This window comes from Poecilia formosa, unplaced genomic scaffold (assembly GCF_000485575.1).
Source record: "Poecilia formosa unplaced genomic scaffold, Poecilia_formosa-5.1.2 Scaffold31, whole genome shotgun sequence".
In the NCBI taxonomy this organism is placed as follows: Eukaryota; Metazoa; Chordata; class Actinopteri; order Cyprinodontiformes; family Poeciliidae; genus Poecilia; species Poecilia formosa.
In genome coordinates this window covers 1904812-1921687 of record NW_006799970.1, presented here as the reverse complement: position 1 = coordinate 1921687, position 16876 = coordinate 1904812, and the positions used below count along the sequence as shown (strand labels likewise).

The window sequence follows — 16876 nt, the reverse complement described above, 5'->3', positions numbered from 1 at the left end:
GGGTCTGCAACTCCAGCCTTCATATGCCTTTCAGTTTTGTTTCCGTCAGATTGTCATGCAAACTTTTCAAATGTCACAAAAAAGAACAAAAAGGAAAATGCGAATAAGTCCATTAAAAATGCCAACTTTGCATTAAATTATCATTATTTACAAAATCAGGCAAAGTTGGCATTTTTAATGGACTTATTCGCATTTTCCTTTTTGTTCTTTTTTGTGACATTTGAAAAGTTTGCATGACAATCTGACGGAAACAAAACTGAAAGGCATATGAAGGCTGGAGTTGCAGACCCTGGCCCAGAAAACACAAACTCAAGAACAAAACATGCAATTTTACTCCTTTGTTTCAGATTTGATGTATTCTTTGTGTAGGGATAAAGATGAGTCAAAGTTGAGTTGATGTGTTGCATTTCGCAGTCAAGGCAGTAAAAAGGTCAAAGCGGCTTTTGCTTGTGTGTAAGACAGAGACACGGTCCAAAACATGCAGCTCCAACCAGAAACCGTGTTGCTGCAACTCTTGCTGTTAGGAAGGAGACTCCTTTGTTTACAGAAGAGGCCAAAGATTCCTGGTACTGATCATTTAAACATGTTTTGACTGGACCCCCTAAGAAGATGCTTGGGATCGAATCTAGACTTTTACCGTTTTTCATTTTACCATACTGAATTAGTACAAATCTGTTAGTTAATTTGTTTGTGACTGTTGTGAAGTCGCTGTAATCAAATCTGATTGCTTATTTTTTTTTGCTAAGTTCCTTGCAAGAACTTTCTCATCAGAATTAAATCAATAATAATAAGCAGAGCAATAATGAGAACAGCAGTCTGGCCTTCCAGATGTGTAACCTGGGGAGACTTTGTACCTTGGATGAATTCTCCTTGGTTCCAACCAAAGAAATTAAATAATTTGCAAGCGTTTTTTTTTTTTTTTTAAGAAATGAATAAATTAATTTATCAGTGAGCAGTTGTTAATTTTGCTTCCTAAAATAATAAAGCAGAGATAATTGTGCTAACAAAGAATGCAAACCCTTTGAAATATGTTTTCTCTGGCTTGAGTCTCTCTCTTGGTCAGCTGGTCATTTATTCAGTTTAGTCATTTTAATTACATCGGATGTATAAGAGCACACAAACATGCTCCTTTTCATGGCTTTAAATGCACCACATGTGCATGTGAAAATGCATAGTTTTCAAAGCAGTGCATGAGTATCAATCTAATTTATGGGTTGCGTGTTTGAAAGGGGAAAAAAGAAGGAAGCAGATGACACACAGAAAGGGAGGATACGATTGGTGCAAATTGTAATTACAGAAATTAACTACATAACGAGGACAGTGTAATTATACAGCCCATTTAATTGCTGCCATTACTGAGGAGAAACGATGTAGCTACAATACAATTAGAAATGTGTGTTTGTGTGTGTTTGAGTGTGCGTCCTCGCCTGATCAAAATTAATTGGAGTATTTGAACAAACGCTATTCATGTTAGTTTAAGACTTTTTTTTTTGTAGAGGCATGTAGGATGTCGTTCGACAATATGTACTGCAATTTTTTAGTACAGTAGGTAGAACAATAACAACCAGAACAGTAGTTGGTTCACATTCGGGAGCAGCTTGTAGAAAACACAGATTTTTAACATAATTCAATTAATTCTTTTTATAAAATTCATCTATGTACAAAACAAGTATGTACAAATTCTCTATATCTGCACTAACATTTTGAAAAAGAAAAACATTTTTCTGCTCAAATATAAAAGAGTAAATGTTCTTAATTTGTGCTTCTCCTTTGCTCCTCGGACGTTTGACCAGACATGCCTGAGGCAGTTTCTACATAGTGCAGTTTTCTAGATTAGCATTAATACTAATCAGGTTCTTCGTTGGACCGTAGTCCACTCCATCTACACCCAGTTAATGGGCAGTAGAGCAGAAAGTGGCTGCTGCTGCAAACCTCATCTGTTGTGACCATTTTATCTTTAATTTCTTGATTTAGTTTTTTATTTACCCTATGCATGTATGGGACTTTGCGTAAAGTTGCTGTTTTTAAAAATATGCCTTATAAACTCTCTGGACTTGTCCTCACTGAAGGACAAACCAACCTACTGATGCATTGATATTCTACTTTAAAATAAATAAATATATTAACATAAACAAATGAGCCTCATAATCTTTCAAAAATCAGCCTGAGGGATAAATCCTGTCATTGTGCCATTGAAGAATCTCCATCACAACTATTTACAGCAAAAATACAGAGCAATAACTAACAAGCTCTGATGTTTAGTAACATTTTATTTTGATGTTAATAATTATTACTGTGCCACAATGGGTATTTTTGTTAGCTTTTGCCGGCTTTGTAAGTATGTTTTGTGAGTTTGTGGGTTTGTGAGTGGGGGTGCGCCAGGCGTCGTTTACCTCTTTGACATCTCAAGATGTAAATAATAAATAAAATTTACTATTATTGTTATTATTACCCAGGGCACCATTCATGCAAGGGCCACTACTGCATCTTGTCGTAATAAAAAATACATTTATGATAATTGTCACGTGTACATTTACTGTCAAATGTCCCACATGCACATGTAGCTCATGTCTGAAAAATGTGTTTAATATGTTAATCACGTTTTAGGAGGGACTGTGGGAAGAGTCGTTGCCTTACAATCACAAAGTTGATGGTCTGATTCCAGCTTCCTCCTCTGCCATATGTCTCTTTGCCCCTGGGCAAGGCAGTTAGCACCACGTTGCCCACTGCTCTGCAGATCTCTGTGCTGCTATTCTCCATAAAATGGCAACGCAGTGAAAGTCAGTTAGAGCCAAGTGCGCGAGCGCGTCAGTATTTACTTTGAAGGTCAAATCTGAATCGAGTCAAAACTGTTGGGGAAAAAAAAATATTTTTCTTGATTTGTTTTTTGTTTGTTTTTTTTTCTTTATAGACTTTCAACATGGTAACATCAATAAGAGGCATTAATAACCTGTCCCTGCAAAAAAAAAAACAACAAAAAAATGTTTGAAATACAATGAACATAAAGTGAGACCATGTCTATGTCTAGAGTATTTGGGAAACAGCTGAGGGATCTGGAGGGATTTATTTATGCCTAGTCATCCATGCTGTGTGCAATGTTTGCTTTATTTCCATATGCAGCACACTTTAGCTGTAGCCTCAGGACTCTGCTCTATGTCTTTGTTCATAAGCTGCTGTTCAAAAAAGGAGAAAGAAACTCCTTAAACAAAGTTGAACAATTTTATTTAGAGTGGTAGATGTGGTAGATGCATATTGCATCTACCACATGAAAGTTACTGGTTATACGGGAACTTCTGCAAACAAGATTCCCACTCAGAGTTTCTCTAACATCCGCTGTCTACGCGGCCAGGATCTGATATCTGAAATATGTTTTTTTAATGTTTAAGGAGTATTTCAAGCAGGCTGCCGTGCCGTGAGGTCAGCACTAAAAATGGAAAGCTAATTTGGACATCAGTTCCAACAAGTCTACCCAGGATGCATTGGCAGGGTTTTAAGTGTGATGCATGACTTTAATTCCGTTAGTGGAATGTGGTCGGAGATGTGGCTGAAAGGGAAGCGAGGCCGGAGAGGAGGGGAAGGGACAAATGTGGAGGGAATAAAGACAGAAAGAGGCTGGAGGAAAGAGGGGCGGAGGGCGGCGGTGGGGATTGTGAGAATGGAGGTGGCGCAGGAGGGGGGTCGCATTCCTCCACATTCCCTTTCGGATGGATTCTGGATGGACGAGGGCCAGCGGAGAGGGAAGTAAGGTGGAAGGCTGGAGGAGAGAAGAGGGATGGAGTGGGCAGGAGAGGAGGGGCCAGAGTGGCTTTTGTCTGCTTCCCACGTTTCAAAGCCAGTCTTGAAAAATGAATAGACAGAGGAAAATCAATTGCATGACCTTCACAGAGAGGAAAGACAGAAGGAGAGATTGAGAGAGCGACGGAGGAAGAAAGATGGAGGAGAAGCAGAGTATGGAAGGAGTAAACAAAAAGGAAAGGCTAAAGGCAGGAAAAGTAAAATGACCCTTGATGTACATTCCTGTTGTGTGTGTCTGTGTGTGTGTAGGTGTGTGTGTGCGTGTGCGCGCATGTGCGTGTGTGTGTGTGTGTGTGTGTGAGTCTGTGTGCATGTCTGCGTGCGCATTCAAGGACTTGTTGAAATCATTTATATTTCAATAACACTTTATTGAATAAATTTTGCTTTGGGGGACACTTTTCCTCTATTTCCTGCTTTTTATAAATGTCCCACTGTAACGTAAGCCAGATTTATTTCAACCAAAACCTTTTCTAATATTTCTGGGGTTATTGAGAGCACAGAAAAGCATCAGCATCAATAACCCATTAGTGGTTCCTACAGAGATCTAAGATTAAAATTAAAGTTTCATTTTCATCCATTTTCCCCTTTGACTTTATGTTCAGAAAAAAATGTTTTCTAAAAGAGAAACAATCTGGAAAGAAAGATGGCTTCTAAGATATTTTTAAATAATTTCTTCAAATTCAGTAAGTTACATGGACTAAGATTATTATGTGTTTAAACAATTTGATGATATTGTAATGACTTTCTATGGTTAATATGGTACACTTTGTGGTGTATCTGAAGGAAAACATCTTAAACACACTGCTTCCCTTTGTGATGTCACGGAAAAATCTTAAAAAAATCATCCAAGAAATCTGAAAGAGGATTAGCAATCTCCAGACGTTTCTAATCCTGCGACACGATGTCCAGGTACCTGAAGGTGCAAAGTTCATCAGTTCAAACAATAAACAGCGTGAGGACGTCACACCATTATCATGTTCAGGAGGAAAATGGGGATCGATTATTTTAGTAATTGACTATTCTGACGACTAATCGATTTGCAGGATAAAAAAAATGGGATTAATGTGTTTTGGTTCAAAATATGTTCTTCAGCCCTGGAACAAAAACAAACCAGTGCAAAGATTTGCTTGAAACTGGTAAGAGAGTTTCATTATCCACAGTGAAACTGATGTGAGCTGAATCAGAGAGGAAGAGTTCATTACTCCAAAATGAGCATAAAAAGCCCGATTGGAGTTTGTAAAGGAAGAAGTGTCCTGCGATCTGATGAAATCAAAATGTTTGTGTTTGGCTGTGATGGCCGCTGTTAAATTTGGAGGGCTGACTAAGTATTAAATAACAATTAATAATAATTAATTATTGTTGACACTTAACAATAATTCACAATTTATTGTGAGAGATGTATAGAAAGGTACCCAAAACATTTGAACCACATCGTGTGGCTTAAAGGCCAAATCCTGATGTGAATTTCTGACGTAGAAGAGAGTGAAGGCAAAACAACTTCCTTCAGATGCTTTGGAAACCTCTTCGCAGTTCTAGTTGAAAAATGAACATGTCTATGTGACTAGACAAATTATATATTTCCATTTATAAATCAGATCTGTTGGTTCTCAAAAGAGTCTTGAAACTCCATTTGTTGATTTTCCCAAGATAAATAAACTGAAGTGAAGCTGAATCTGGAATGTGAACAGAAGCTTTGTGTCTTTTTTTATACAGTAAATGAAACGGTTTAGGTTGTCCAGTAATTTTAATGGTTTCAAACAGCTTATTAGATAAATGTTGATTTGAACATAACATATATATAACTGCATAATTTGAAGCAGTTTTGTGTGTTTTTGGTGTGTGTGTGCGCGTGTGTGTGTGTGTGTGCATGATGAAATAATTTGGTGTTGGATTGAAATCTTCAATTAAAAGTAAAAATTCTGTAGAGAAATCAAACTTCAGCTTCAGGCTACATATTTCCATCTGTGTAACATGTCTCATTAAGAAGCTTCCCAGGCAAATTAAAAGAAAATAATTCTACTTTTAGGACCATTTGTCCCTTTTACTTTACCGACATAACATTTCTAAGAGAACGGATTCATAACAAGTTGTATAATAAGCCCAAATCAGGCTGAAATGAAGAACCACCCACAGCATTAAAAAATGGAGATGAATAAAAGTAAAACTGCATATCTTGTTTTGACACCAGATGTACAAGGTGACAGTCATTCAGTTTACTTTTTTCTTCTTTGAAACAATTTAGACATTTAAGCATTCAAATATGGTTATAAAAGATGAGATGTGAGGTTCAGATGCTGAATCACATAGAAAACAAGAATTGTGGTGGTTAATTCGTTTGATTGCTCCCTAAACTCACAAACAGACACTCTTTTCTATTGACTCACAATAGTGTTACTATTATATAAAAAACAGAAATGACAAACTAGAAACAGATGTGATTCAGTGCAAATCACCCAAATGTGGTGATTGAAAAAGATATACTTAGTTAGTCTGCAACTAACAGTTGGTTATTCTGACGGTTCATCGATTTGTAGGATAAAGAAATTGGGCACTTAAGCCATTTTTACTAGAAAGGCACTCACAGATGCAAATGAGCAAATAGTTTAATTATTCTTTTTAAATAAGAAAATAAAAATTTAATAATATAGCTTTCTTGTAGTGTCCTTTAGTGCCTCCCTTAGCAAAGGATATATCTGCTTACTAATCTGTTGATTATTTTTTTGGATTGATAAATGAATAGCAAGAGGTATTTAATAGGATATGTTTAAATTAATAGCATTTGAATTAAGTGAAGATAAAAAATATTCCATTTGAGGAGTTTTAGGTTGAACATATTTACAAAGATTTTTCATCTTAATTGCAAAATGTATTTTTTTTTATACAGTTTTGACATAATTATTGCTCTGATTGTGCTGTCCTTTCAGTATATGGCCTTTTTTGAGTTTGTGTACTCCTGGTAACAATCAACTACTAACTTCCTTGGCAATTATTTCTATAACCGATAAAACACAATTACTTATATCGTTTCAGCCAAATTTGTGTGTAAAATAATTCTTAGATTGTCTGACCCATAAACGCTGATACCGCTGCATTGACGCTGGGCAAATAAAGGCATTCAATGATATCCATAGAGGGGCAACTTGGTGAAAACTCGAGAGTAAAGCACAGGTTTTCACAGTTTGCACGTCTTAAATGAAGCAGAAAAAGAAAACAACAGCGCAGCAGCTGGAGAATCCCCTCATCTTTACAAGGTGCAGTACAGTGACAACTCACTGGCAGCAACAGGGCCGGCTGAAGTGCTTTACTGTCTCCACCAGTGAGGTCAAACACACCTCTCTGTTGCCCACACTGACGACATTGACTTTCATGCCGTCTCCTCTTACCTCCCTGCGTCTCCCCCAGCCTCTTCAAGATGTCCCTGCGTCTGCCTCCCCCCTAATTCACAGTGTTTAAAGCAGCCGGGGCTTTTAAGGGAAGTTAATTGCACTCAAATTATGTTCGACCGCAAACGGAGCGAGGGAGTGATTGAGAAGGGACCGAGAGATAGAGGGGAAGGAGGGAGGAATGGATGGCGGAGTGAGAAGATAATTGTGCCAGAGAAAGACGCCACGATTAGGGTCACTTTCTCTCACTCGCTCTGTCAGGCGGCCCGGAACGTCACATTCGGGTTGCAGTAAACAGCGAGACATGTGATCAGAACTATTCGCCTCCGGAGAAAAAAGACGAGGAAGGAGACGGAGAGAAAATGAAAGATTAGATCAGTGTTTGCTGTGTGCTTTGTTCCAGTAGTAACTTCGTAACCTGGTTGGAAACGGTTTACGTTACGACAGAAGGAAGAAAAAAAACAACGGTGTGTACATGTGTTCACGTTGGTCGAGTGTGTGTTCAGGCGCATGTGCTGCCGATCCTCGTGGACTTAACTGGGACTAAATTATGTATTAGACAGCGATCTAATGAAAATCCTTCAAATTTTTCATTCAGTCATTCAAATCTTCTTCTCGTGGAGCACTGGGGAGACCCCGAGAATTGACCTGCGAGTCAGACTATAATTAACGTGTCCAATCACACCCCGACCCTTTCTGTCTCCTATTCCCACAATGAAATTAAACCTCAGAGCCGAGTCCTGGGGAGCTAATGAAAGGGGAGTGTGACAGAACGATCAAAGATCCCGGCTGTACTCGCCGGTCTACGTCCAGATCTGCACACAAAGGTGTTTCCTGTAGATTTACATAGCCAGAAGTACAAAACGTATAAAAGGGAGCCACCTTAAGACATTTATTATGATTTAAGCTCTAATTTCTTAAAGTAATTTGACTATTATACCAATTCCTTTGATTGCTTGGACAGAGTTGGACAAAAGATGTTCTTAAGACATCAGTTTCTGCATTTCAGCTGTGGGAACCTTTTCCACAACTGAATCCTGGACTAAATCACACATAAGCAGATAGAAATCTGCCTTGAAAACAGCCCTGCTAAGCAGGTGCAACTGTTTAGGTGAACCCTGAATAAAAGTGGGAGGTTCGCTGTGGGAGAATGTCTAACCTTTGTCATTGGTTGACAAGATGAGATTCTCATCCAGTACCTGAAGAGAACCCACATATACACACATGCAAAACTCCACGGAGCATTAAAATAACAAACTTTAAATGTGGGCTTTTATTAAGCCCACATTTTATACATACAGACTAATTCTTGAAAGAATTAGTCTGTATGTACTTAATCTACAATATGTAAAATGTTTCATTTATTGAACAAGTTACTGAAATTATTGAACATTTCCTCTCTGGTAAACAACGGTAGAGGCCTGAATGGTATCCACATGAACTTCCAAAAAGACACTTTGGTTTAGTAGTTTTAAATTCATCTTATCTGTTTGAGTTTGAGCTTATTTTGTTCCCAGACAATCATAAACGTGGCCATAACTTTTCACACAGAAGTCTGATTGAAGTCACGTTTAGTTTGTATTATGAATGGCCATGCCAAAAAATCAGATCTCAGCAAAAAATTGAAGTTGAGCATCACGACCTGCTGAATGAAAGTAGGCTAAGGTTGTTTTCGCACCTGATAATTTGGTAGACTTGTTTCAATTGGGGACCAAATCGAAACAGCTGGTACGGTTCGCTTTCACACTGCACTCAAACAGACCAAACCCTTTGAGACACCTGTTCACCCCTTCATCTGTGGTGGCGCTGAAGGAAACGGCAAGAAAACATCTGAAGAAGACACTGAGCACATCTTCCTTCTTCACCAGATGTGAACAAAAATGAAGTGGCGTGAGATTTCAGTGGTTGTATGATTTCTCTTTTGGCTTTGGTATCAGACCAGGAGCCATTTCTCCTGATAGTGCTGAACTCACGCATTTGTTGTTTGTATTTATTTGTTGTTTGTATTTATGCAGAATATCTGTTGTTATTGTGCACTTGTTGCGCACAATAACACAATAATATGGCTTAGGGTATTTAAGCCATAACGCCATAAATACCCTGATTAACGTTTTTAGCAAGCTTTATCTCTTATTTTACATCAAAAAGTGTCTGTAACCGTTTTTTCCTGTTTGTTTTTATTTGAACTGAATTTAATCATATTTTGTTGATTAAATATGATTAATCCTCCGGTCTCCGGTCCGCTTGGCGCTCACATATGATTCGAACTGCAGCAGAGGCCTAGGTTTTTAGGAGGACCAGAGTTCACTTGTTTGGTCTGCATCAGAGTTTGATTGCTTGTTCACAGCTGTTCTCTAAGACTACATTTTAGAGCTCAGTAATAAAAAATCAGCTTGAAACTTCTCATGAAAAGGAGCCCATAACTTAGTAATTACAGTGTAATTACTGAGTTATTACTGTATAGCTCAGTAATACATCTGTTCGAATGGGTTCATGTTCAAGGGTTCCACTCAACATGTTGGTGGCATGCAAACGATGAAAAAAGTTTAATTTACTAAAGACTTGGACTACATATTTTCTTCATGTATTGGGTTTTTCTCAATTTGAATTCCTGCTGGCTTGATATTTGAGTTCAAGGTCAGACGTTTTTCATTGACTTCTAGCTCTATGATAAAATACAGTGTAAACAACCAAGCATGTCTTTGCTCCTGACCTGATGCGAGGGGATAAGAAAACGGATCAATAAATACTATAAGTACTATCTACTCATTAACTGAGAATATAAACAGTAAAAAAATATAATTGTAAAAAAACAAGCTGGAGTTGGTCTTTTACGTTTCACCGATTTGTACTTTTTTCACATTTGTATCTGGCTTTTTGGGAATAACAAGAATAAGTCTGCTGAGGAATATTTTGTATGAAACATGTATCAGCTCATACCTGCCTGGAGCGCTGTGCACCTGGCTACTGAAGTCCGCCGATTCTCAGCTTGAACCGACCTGAGTGATGACAGTCAGAAACTCAAAGAGCAAATATTTTTTCAATCAGTGAACGCGCCCGTAATTTACCACTATCAGATTGAGCTAACGACAGCCAACACTCTTTAGTGCGGAAGTTTTTATTGGGGGAAGGAGACTCTTTATCGGCAAGGGGCTTATTTGTAAGAATATACAGAGAGTCGGACAAATCCCCTGCGCACAGACGTATAGGTTCACAGCACCACTACAGAAGGATCTTTGTTCTCGGGGTGAGATACCAACACTGCTGTGAGTTCACACATGTGTGCAAGGACACACACACCAGGTCCAGTGTTTTGGTTTCCTGGCCAGCCCTATTGTGCCATGGCAGTCTGTAATAAATGGTCCTCTGTGTATTTGTCCGCAAGTGTGAGTGTGTGTGCGCGTGTGTGTGTGTGTGTGTGTGTGTGTATGGGTGTAACTCATCTGTCAGCCCTGCTGGCCTCTTGTCACTTCCAACGTTTCCTTCTCCCCGCTGACGCTACTCAGCGCAACTGATCACCCACCATCACCTTCACCCCTTCAGGGATCTGTGGCCTCAAAGTCACACACTCGCACCATTCCAAGCATTTTATGCTTCGACTCAGATCAGGAAGCGTATGTCTGTGTGATGCATTGTTTGAATCTATTCTTATATAGTCACGAATAACCCAGCGCTGCAGCTCCAGCTCTGCCCCAGATGGGAGCCGGACAGGCGGGGAGGAGAGGCTCGATGGGCTCCTCCAAACACCCCCTCTCTGTCCGCGAAGCAACTGACTAGGCTGAAGGGTCCCAGCACCCAGACCCCCTTTCACAGGCCTGAATGGACTTGCCTTATTTATATTCACACTCTGTTACACAGAGGGGACCCCAATCTCACAATGCCACAGTGGCTTTGTCCAGCAACTCTGTATTTATGTGTGTGAGAGATTTTGCGTGCGTGCGTGCGTGCGTGCGTGCGTGCGTGTGTGCGTGTGTGTAGGGGGCTATTTGTGTTGTTTAATCGCAGATCATGCTGTGTGTATTCCTGAAATGTGTGTGTGTGGTTGTGTGGTTGTGTTTCTGCTACATATCTGTGTGTGTTTATGTGTTCTGAGTCTCCCTCTGTGTTCAGTTGTAACCCAGAGCAGTACTTTCATTTTCCTGTCATAACGCTTATTGATTTCTCTCAGCCTTGCAGCAACACACACACACGCACACACACACACACACGCATACAGTTATCCGATGATCCTTAAAGCCATGCATACATACACTCTCTCACACACACACACACACACACACACACACATGCATATAGACTCACGTGTACACAATCATATGCACACTCACATTCACAGTTTGTCTCTGCTACGTAGGGAATGTTGTGTTCTAAAGCATCCCTGTTGGAGTGAGATTAGTTTTCACATATGGTTCCCACCCTGTGAGGATGTGAGTGTGTGTGTGTGTGTGTGTGTGTGTGTGTGTGTGTGTGTGTGTGTGCACCCTCGCAGGTGCTCACATACCCGATCCTCCTGCCACACACTCTTTCTGACATAAAACAATAAAGATGCCTGATTGCTAAATTAATCTTCCACGTCACCACAGCCTTCCCCGTCGCCACGTTTGCTTTGGAGAAAGTGATCACTCTCGCCTTATTTAGTGTTTTCTCATTTTCCCTCCCCTCTCACTGCTCTTCTTACACCTATACCCCCCCCCACTCCACTCCTCCACCTAACCACCTCCAACTCTATTTGTATTGTAATTGCCTTGGTAAACAGCACCACTTTGGCACTGAAGCAGCTCTGATAGCTTGTATTTGAGATGCATTAAGAGTTGTGATGCAGACACTATATATGTGTGTGTGTGCGCGTGTGTGTGTGTGTGTGCGTGTGTGTGTGTGTCTGGCAGAGATCGAGTGGTGTGCTCACACACCACTTTCGCCACATTTTTTTTCAGGGCTGATTCCTCTCTAGTCAGATGGAAATTATTTTTACAAATTGCAGGTTTTTACAATTGCAGGTGAACCAATTCTTACATTCATCTGTAAGAGAAAACTTTAAGTTAAGACGTCTTTGCTTGGATATAAAAATAAATGTTTCTTTGTTTTTATTTGCTTTTACACATACATCCTGTGTAATGTCTAACAAATTCACAAGGATTTCATGCGTTCTGACAGAAGACCAACTAGAGAGCATGCTGGGAAATTTTAAAGATATCACTCTTCAGATTTCCAGAAAACAACTAAGAAAAGGTCTGACTTGAGAGTTATTTATAAAATATTCAGTTAGGTTAAGGCATTAAAGCACAGTTCTATCCTTTTTGGTTTTACTGATATTTTAACAGAATACATGAAACAGTCTCTGCAGTGGAATCATGTGGTTTGAACTTGGTTTTATTCACAGCTTTTCACTCGCTTAGACTAAATTTGTGATCATAACAGGGAAATGGATCTCTGGCAAAAGACGGGATGAAAGTAGTTGTTGGACTTTCTGCTGTTTTGATCAGAAGTTCACAAGAGTTCTTGACGATTATAAAAGAAGTTTAGAAATTGCGTAGCTGTATAGTCTCAATAAAGTTACCCACCACTCGCTTTTTGTGATAGAACAGAAACTTGCCAATGTTTTTATCTTTCAGCATCACGTTTTAAAATACTGTTTACAACAGTCCAAACATGACGAGATGATTCTCAGGCATTTGTGAACCGATTCTTATCATTAACATGTATTTTGTTTTTTACACTGAGCGGTCACATATTCATTTGTTTGTTAACATAGTCACTCACATGCAACCCGATCCACAGTCTACGTGGTGAAGACAACTTTGCTGAAGTTCAAAGTGAGCATAAAATTAAGGATGAAAGGAGATTTAAGTGACTTTGAATGTAAGGTGGTTGTTGTTGCCGGACAGCCTGGACAGAGTATTTTTAAATACTGCTGATCGTCCAGGATTTCCACGCAGTGTCATCTCTCTGTAGATGGGCTGGTGTCTTAAGAAGGAATGGTTGGAAAAGAGAACATATCCATTGGGTTGATGTTGTGTAGATGGTCATGCCAGAGTTCAGAGGAGCAGTGCAGGTAGCTAGCTGCACTCTAACTAATCACACTAGAGCCACATTCACCCATTAACACTGACTGCTGCACACACATTCATGCACCAACCTGTGTATCGGCGTATAAGTGTTTGCCACTTCAAGCGTCAAGCATGCAGATGTGAGTGAATCTCCATCAGCGCAAAGAGAGGGTTTTTATTGTGTCGCAAATTGCTGCAATATTTTTGCATCTTAAGTAACTTTTAAAGCAGTGCTGCACAGTTGACATGTACAGAAACTTTCAGGAAGGTTCATTTTGTCAGAGACCACAATCCGTACGCTTCAGGATCAAATGGTGATGCTGATGAAGTGATTTGCTCAAAGCTGTGCATCTTCATATACCACAGAAAGCGAAAAAGACATAAAACGGTCATCATGAAAAAAATATTTTTCCAGGCCTGCTTCATTAAACAACATGATGTGTCCAAGCATATTCAGCCACATTACTTCTTTGGTATTGCTTTATGTCTGCGGTTTATATTTTTAAACCACGGGATATACAGCATTATTTACTGCTTGTTAAAATGCAGTCTTCTTACAGTCACTGTAGGATTCATGCTGCCTGTCATTTTTACTCAGGAGTTTGTATTTTCAAGTTCGAAGTAAAAAAAAAAACATATGACACCCCAAATGTCAGATTTTCTGTCTTAAAAGTTAAAGGTTTCTCACCAACCAATGCGGATAAAGAGCTCTTGTAACAAAGTGTTTATTCGCACTTCAGAAAATATCTGTCTCATCAAATCTGTCACGCACTGTACAACTTATGTTAGAGAAAACCGCCAGCAATGTTAGAGGCACAAAATACATGGGGGTTTGCTTGTGTTTCATCTTGCTATCAGACAACAATTTGCAAATCTCTCTGGTTTTCTAATTTACTACAGAATAAACATTAAAGTGAGTATGAAGTTATTCCTATAGCTAAATCCAGACTTTGAAGTAAATATATCCAAGTGTTAAAGTCTGAAGTCATAGAGGTTACTTTGTATTCCCAGGATCAAAACTGAACAGGCTGAAATGACTCGGCAATCAGGAGGTTTTTGGATTGTAGGACAAACACTATAGCGCAGCTGCAGCTGTCAGCCCATTACAGGCAGCACACTGTTTATTTCACTACAGTGTAATAGTTCATATTAAGAATACAAACGATATCCAAATGACAGTGTTGTAGAATTTGTCATTGTAACTTAAATCAAAAATTTTTGTGCTTTATTCAGTAAAGCTGCGATTTGTTTCATCTTGCACAGCAGTGAAAGCGCAGCTGAACATTGAATATTAACAAAAAAAATCTCTTCTTCATAGTCAAAACGTCAACATTTACATTGATGCATGTTTGTCTTTTTCTCTTGCAGTTAGACGATCAACCCATTCTCTGGCCACTGATATGTTTGAGCAGCACCTTGGGGCTCACCTCCTGCAGGTAACAAGCAAGACAAAGTCAAATCGTTTTTGTTTCAACTGCAGCCATCAAAATGTCATGGCATGTAAAATAAAAACAGAAATCACTTAGTCCGTATTAAAAAAAAAAAATTAACTTACAGTCCCTATATTGCATAATTTACAGGTCTGAAAGTACAATATTTGAACCTTCCTACGTTTTATTTTAGTGCTACACTCAGATTTATTGAATTTATTGAAATTGTTTGTGATACACAAACATAAAGCATCACATGTTTGTGTAGCAGAGGGATGAATAAATACCTATGGTTAAACATAATCTGTAAAGATTTCCATGAATTTTTATTTAACCCCCATTACTGTGATGCTGTTACAGTGTGATCCACAGTCTGTGACCTAGTTAATAAACTTGCGTGATTCAGTATCAGCATAAACACAAAGCCTCCAAAAAGCCGAATGAGTGAACAAGGAGAGCCATAAAGTTCAAGGAACACAGCAGACAGGTAATAGAGAGGTTTAACGCAGGGCTGGGTTGTTAAACAATATTTCAACTTTTGAACGTCTCACAGGGAACTGAAAACAGAAAACATGGCGCAGAAGCAAACCTGCTAATAAATGAACGTAGATAAAATAACAGCCTGGGCAAGAAGAAAATCTATCGGCGAAGCAGCCGCTCTGTTCACCCAGTCCAACTGAGCTTCAGCTGTTTGGAGGAGTCGCAGCGGTCTACAGCTCAGGCGGTGGCAGCATCGTGCTGTGGGGATGCTTGGTGGAAGAGTTGATGGAAGATAAATGGAGCTAAATTCAAGACGATCCCTGAAGGAAACCTGCTAGAGGTCTTGAAAAATACAAAAACACACATGCACATGTGAAAGATCAAAGCAGTTTTATGCCAGAATGGCCCATTCAAAGGTCAGAGTAGGATTCACAGATCATCCGTGTCGAGACTCGAAATGTAATGTTGAATGACGCTCTCCATCCAAAAAGGACTGAGCTTTAACCGCCTGCAAAGATGAATAAGCAAAGGTTTCATTCTTCAGATGTGGAAAGCTGGAGGAGACGAACTCCAGTAGAAATGCTGCTGTGACAGCAGAGAACGGTGGTTCTATTTATCTATTTTATAAAACATGCTTCGCTTTTCAGATTTTTTTTTTTTTTTTTACCACGAAATACGTCTTCCCCTTCAGAGTTCTGCATTACGTTTTTGTTGGTTTCTCACCTAAAATCCCACTAAAATACATGCAGGTTTGTAGTTGAAACGTGACAAAATGCGGGAAAAATTTGCAAGGCGCCGAAGCGGAGTTTATTTAAATGGCAGGTTTTAGTGTGTTCCTCAATTTAATATTTCCAGGCAGACTCCCAAGTGAATTTATACACACAGACACAAACATCTGATAAAGCTCAGGCACTCGGACACTGTTGTTGTCTGCCTCTCTATTGGATCGACTGATGAATGGAGCCTGAGGGGCATTTTGGGGCAGGGGGGAGTTGCAGGAGTGATGAAATGCAGAATGTACAAAGACTCAGAGGAAGTGCAAAGAAGGTGGTCCTGCAGCTTTTTGCTTTGGACTCGGAGGGGGTTTGGGGGAAGGCGGGGCCGGGGAGTAAGTGGGAACAGATAAAGAACTGAAATTGGGAATTTAGAAGTGAGGAGGCCGTGTTAAAACAAAGAAAGATCGCATGCGTCTCCCCTCCTCTGGCATTTTAAAGAGGCTCGGGGAACGGTGCTGATAGAAATCAAATTAACGTTCCAGAAAAACTGTATGATTTTTTTTTTCCCTCTTCTCTCTTTCCTCCTCCCTGCCGTCCTCCCTCCCGTAATAGCTTGATAATTGCACTTTAGTTCTCCGACATTCAGACGGCTGGTTTCTCCTTGCTGCGACACATGACGCCCCACACCCTGGCCAGTCATTTGCATACTGGATGTGTCAGTTGTGCATAAATTACCGCTGCCACTTTAAGCGCTTGGGCCGCCAAAACAAGCAATCTTTTTTTTTTTTTTCCCTCCCATCTCCAAGTGGCCCGGGTCTGTTGTGTGCGTCTGTGAGGCTGCGTCGGCTCATTCCTGGATGCCTGTTATGACGATTAATATTATTCTCTGAAGCAGTAACCTCTAATGGGCTGGCTGTATACCTTTCACTTCTCATTAGAGTCACGGCAGCCTATAATGACTCTGGTTCTGTTTGTGTCTGCTTTGGGCTTACGTGTGTGTGTGTGTGTGTGTGTGTGTGTGTGTG

At 39.7% G+C, this 16876-nt stretch overlaps 1 protein-coding gene across 8 annotated transcripts in view; it reads left to right on the top strand.

Moving 5' to 3' along the window:
• The window catches only part of npas1 (neuronal PAS domain protein 1), a 91166-nt gene that overhangs the window by 51602 nt on the left and 22688 nt on the right, over window positions 1–16876 (top strand). For 6 of the 8 annotated variants that reach the window (XM_016670218.1, XM_016670221.1, XM_016670220.1 and 3 more), the window contains exon 4: window positions 14594–14661. In XM_016670218.1, the coding sequence (XP_016525704.1) occupies window positions 14594–14661 (68 nt within the window). Of the gene's footprint in view, window positions 1–12391; window positions 12408–12930; window positions 13038–13130; window positions 13231–14593; window positions 14662–16876 lie in introns of those variants that run through there. The other 2 variants (XM_016670222.1, XM_016670223.1) reach the window with 2 other exon arrangements.